The sequence below is a fragment of the Trachurus japonicus genome, chromosome 18 (genome assembly GCF_045865225.1).
Source record: "Trachurus japonicus isolate A0001 chromosome 18, Traja_1.0".
Classification (NCBI taxonomy): domain Eukaryota; kingdom Metazoa; phylum Chordata; class Actinopteri; order Carangiformes; family Carangidae; genus Trachurus; species Trachurus japonicus.
Genome location: NC_140924.1, coordinates 22,364,675 through 22,367,908, shown reverse-complemented (window position 1 = coordinate 22,367,908; position 3,234 = coordinate 22,364,675). Strand labels below are relative to the sequence as shown.

Sequence of the window (3,234 nt, the reverse complement as noted above, 5' to 3'; positions counted from 1 at the left end):
GAAACTGCCTCAGCTGAAGACATCCCTCAGAATGATGCTATTACAGAAGCATTAGTAGAAGCTGTGAATAACCCAGACAACACCTTCAATCTCACAGTTGAACCTGGCTCCATCCAAGTACTTGGTAAGTGAACAATAATTTACTCTTATGGTTATTACAAATTGTTTGGCAACAACAGAATTGACATTTCTGTCAGCAATTCAAAGAGTTGTATCTATTCCCCTAGGACAATGTGATATATGAAAATAGCCATGCTAGTTGTATGTCCTACTACAATAAGAGGGAGGGGTTTCTAGGATTCTTTTTCACTTGCCATAAAATTGTTGGCTTTCCTGTTTTGAACAGCAAGAAACATAACAACAGCAACAACAGCAGCCCCAATTTCGAACACTACAGCAGCACCAACTTCAAATACTACAGCACCAACAACCAATACTGGATCCACAGCAACAGCAGCCTCAGCAACCACAAATACTGGATCCACATCAACCACAGCGTCAACAAGCAATAGCGGATCCACAGCAAGCGCATCACCAACAACCAATATTGGATCCACAGCAAGCGCATCACCAACAACCAATATTGGATCCACAGCAACCGAAGCACCAACAACCAATACAGCGCCAGCTCCCCCACCAATTGTGGTTCTTGCTGCAACCATAGTAGAACCATTCGTAGAAGAACTGAACAACAAAAGCAGTCCACAATTTCAGGCTCTTGAAGCAAGAATTGTACAAGTTGTAAGTATTGTTAAAATGGTCACATTAGTGATAATTTTGCATGCTGCATTAACTAATTTTGCCATTTCTATTAAATTTAAGCATATTATATTATTAATTTGTACTGAGATATTTTGTCTATTTGTCTTCCTTTCTACAGTATGATGTAATCTACAGGGATAGATTTGGCACTCTTTTCATCCGCACCTTTGTCATAGAATTTAGGTAACATTTAGAAGTTTGGGAGACTTTCCTTGACCAAAAATAGAATAATTTTAAATTGAGTAAATTTAATAATCTGAAGTGGTATTTCCTTCTTTTCTTTTCTTTTTTCTTTTTTTTGATGCAGACGTGCTGTAGCCAGAACACGAATGGAAAATACTGAAGCAGAGGTGGGGATTGAGTTCAACGAAACTGCCTCAGCTGAAGAGATCCCTCAGAATGATGCTGTTACGGAAGCATTAGTAGAAGCTGTGAATAACCCAAACAACACCTTCAATCTCACAGTTGAAGCTGAGTCCATCCAAGTACTTGGTAAGTGAACAATAATTTACTCGTATAGTTATTACAAATTGTTGGGCTACAACAGAATTGACATTTCTGTTGTTTAAGTCAGCAATCCAAAGAGTTGTATCTTAATTTGTATTCCCCTAGGACAACGTGATATAATCCTGAATTTCATATGAAAATAGCCATGCTAGTTGTATGTCCTACTACAATAAGAGGGAGGGGTTTACAGGATTATTTTTCTACACGCCATAAAATTGTTGACTTTCCTGTTTTGAACAGCAAGGAACATAACAATAACAACAACAACAACAACAGCAGCAGCCCCAACTTCTAACACTACAGAAGCACCAACTTCAAATACTACAGCAGTGCCACCATCGAACACTACAGCTTTGTCTACAAACACAACAACTCTCGCAACCACACCTGCAGCAATGACCGCTGAAGCAATCACAACAAGGCGGTTGACTTTCAGGTCTGTTGGAGAGACATTTACAAGTGACTTGGAGATTTCAACATCTGCAGCATTTACAACTCGAGCCTCACTGATAAAGTCAACGGTAAGTGTGCATCTTGAATGAAAAGCAATTCATGGACGTAGCCTGTATGCCATCGTTTCAAAAACAATTTAGTCTCATGCAAACATAAATACAATTCAGCAATATTAATTATTCCTGATCATGCAAGATCATAATGGATGGGAAATATTACACACAAAAAAAACAATAAATGTATTAACTATTTTTATGTCTGCAGCTTGAACCCTTCTACCAACAAGCATTTTCTTCATTCCGCTCATTGACTGTGGTGTCATTCAGGTAATTTGCAATTGTTGTTGACTGAATCTTTGTGAATTTGTTTGAACTTAATTCAAATGAATTAATGCATTTTGTTAAACTTTCTTTTGCAGTAATGGATCCATCATAAACAACATGGATGTTAGCTTTGCATCTACATCTGTTCCTAATAACACTCAGATTGGAAATGTGTTGATCAATGCAGCTTCAAATATCACAGCCTTCAACGTTGAGGCTTCTTCCGTGTCTGTGGATGGCATAGGTAAGTACTATTGAATGATAAATTATCAAAATGTTATATCATGCACATAACCATTTGTTAAAGCATTTTTAAAAAATTTCCATTTGATTTACAGACGTGTCGGGTGCAATCAGCCACAAAAGTGTCAGTCTCATCACTGCTTTCTGCCTGGTGCTGACATCATGGCTGCTATCAAGCCAGCAATAGTGTTGGCACTGATGTCCAGGTGAAATCCAGTTAGGAGATGACTCCTATCACTGGAATGAATAAGGACATTGTTCTCATTGAAGATCCAGGAGGATCACAAATGTTATATGGTTTGGAATGAGAGAGAACCAGATATTGTATTTAACAAGTCACCACACTCCTTCATGACAGAGATTTATTGCAAATACAGGAGAGTCAATCAGCAAGATCCTTTGCTAGAACCTTTTCTATTGTCCATAACGATCAGACATGAAAAAGACAACTGAGATCTTCATCTGATCTACTGAAATGAAAACATTATCAAATCAACAAATTTATAGGGCAATAATTTGAGAAATGATAAATAAAACCATGATGCTACTTATTTAAATTACAAATGCAGTTTAAACACAATGTTTTGTAAAAAGTTATAACATTTATAATACAAATAAAAGTAGTCTTTTGACAGAGGAAGAATTTCAGTAAGAAAAACATTGAACATGAAGATGAAACATACAGTGTCTGTACAATGTCCTGTATGATAATCCAGTCACTTTCTTATTTATATGTTTAAAAATTATCCAATGTATGTGTATTCTGTGAGCCTGTCTGTATTTTTGTAATGTATTTTACATTTAGAAGGAAATGATAAATCTTCAAGATGATCAGGATACAAAAACCTAATTTGAAGTGGATATGAAAACATGTACATATTGCTGTATAAGGGATAGACTTCCATTAAAGGCACTGATGATCTATACAGCCAATCGGATCCTGTCT

The 3,234-nt window shown here is 36.6% G+C and overlaps 1 protein-coding gene across 1 annotated transcript; it reads left to right on the top strand.

The window, feature by feature from the left end:
- Positions 1-613: 613 nt before the first annotated feature.
- On the top strand, positions 614-2,501 carry LOC146969344 (uncharacterized). The gene is made up of 7 exons (XM_085759465.1): positions 614-741; positions 881-945; positions 1,070-1,254; positions 1,510-1,790; positions 1,987-2,048; positions 2,141-2,289; positions 2,384-2,501. Exons 3-7 carry the CDS (start codon positions 1,092-1,094, stop codon positions 2,473-2,475), a joined length of 747 nt encoding a protein of 248 aa, XP_085615591.1. The 5' UTR covers positions 614-741; positions 881-945; positions 1,070-1,091; the 3' UTR covers positions 2,476-2,501.
- The last annotated feature ends 733 nt before the right edge of the window (positions 2,502-3,234 follow it).

What these genes read in the sequence shown, in the direction of transcription:
- LOC146969344 (XM_085759465.1), top strand. Translation starts at nt 1,092, where the DNA reads ATGGAAAATACTGAAGCAGAGGTGGGGATTGAGTTCAACGAAACTGCC. An exon ending in TGAGTCCATCCAAGTACTTG is followed by an intron (nt 1,255 to 1,509) that starts GTAAGTGAACAA and finishes TGTTTTGAACAG; the next exon opens with CAAGGAACATAACAATAACA. An exon ending in CGTGTCTGTGGATGGCATAG is followed by an intron (nt 2,290 to 2,383) that starts GTAAGTACTATT and finishes TTTGATTTACAG; the next exon opens with ACGTGTCGGGTGCAATCAGC.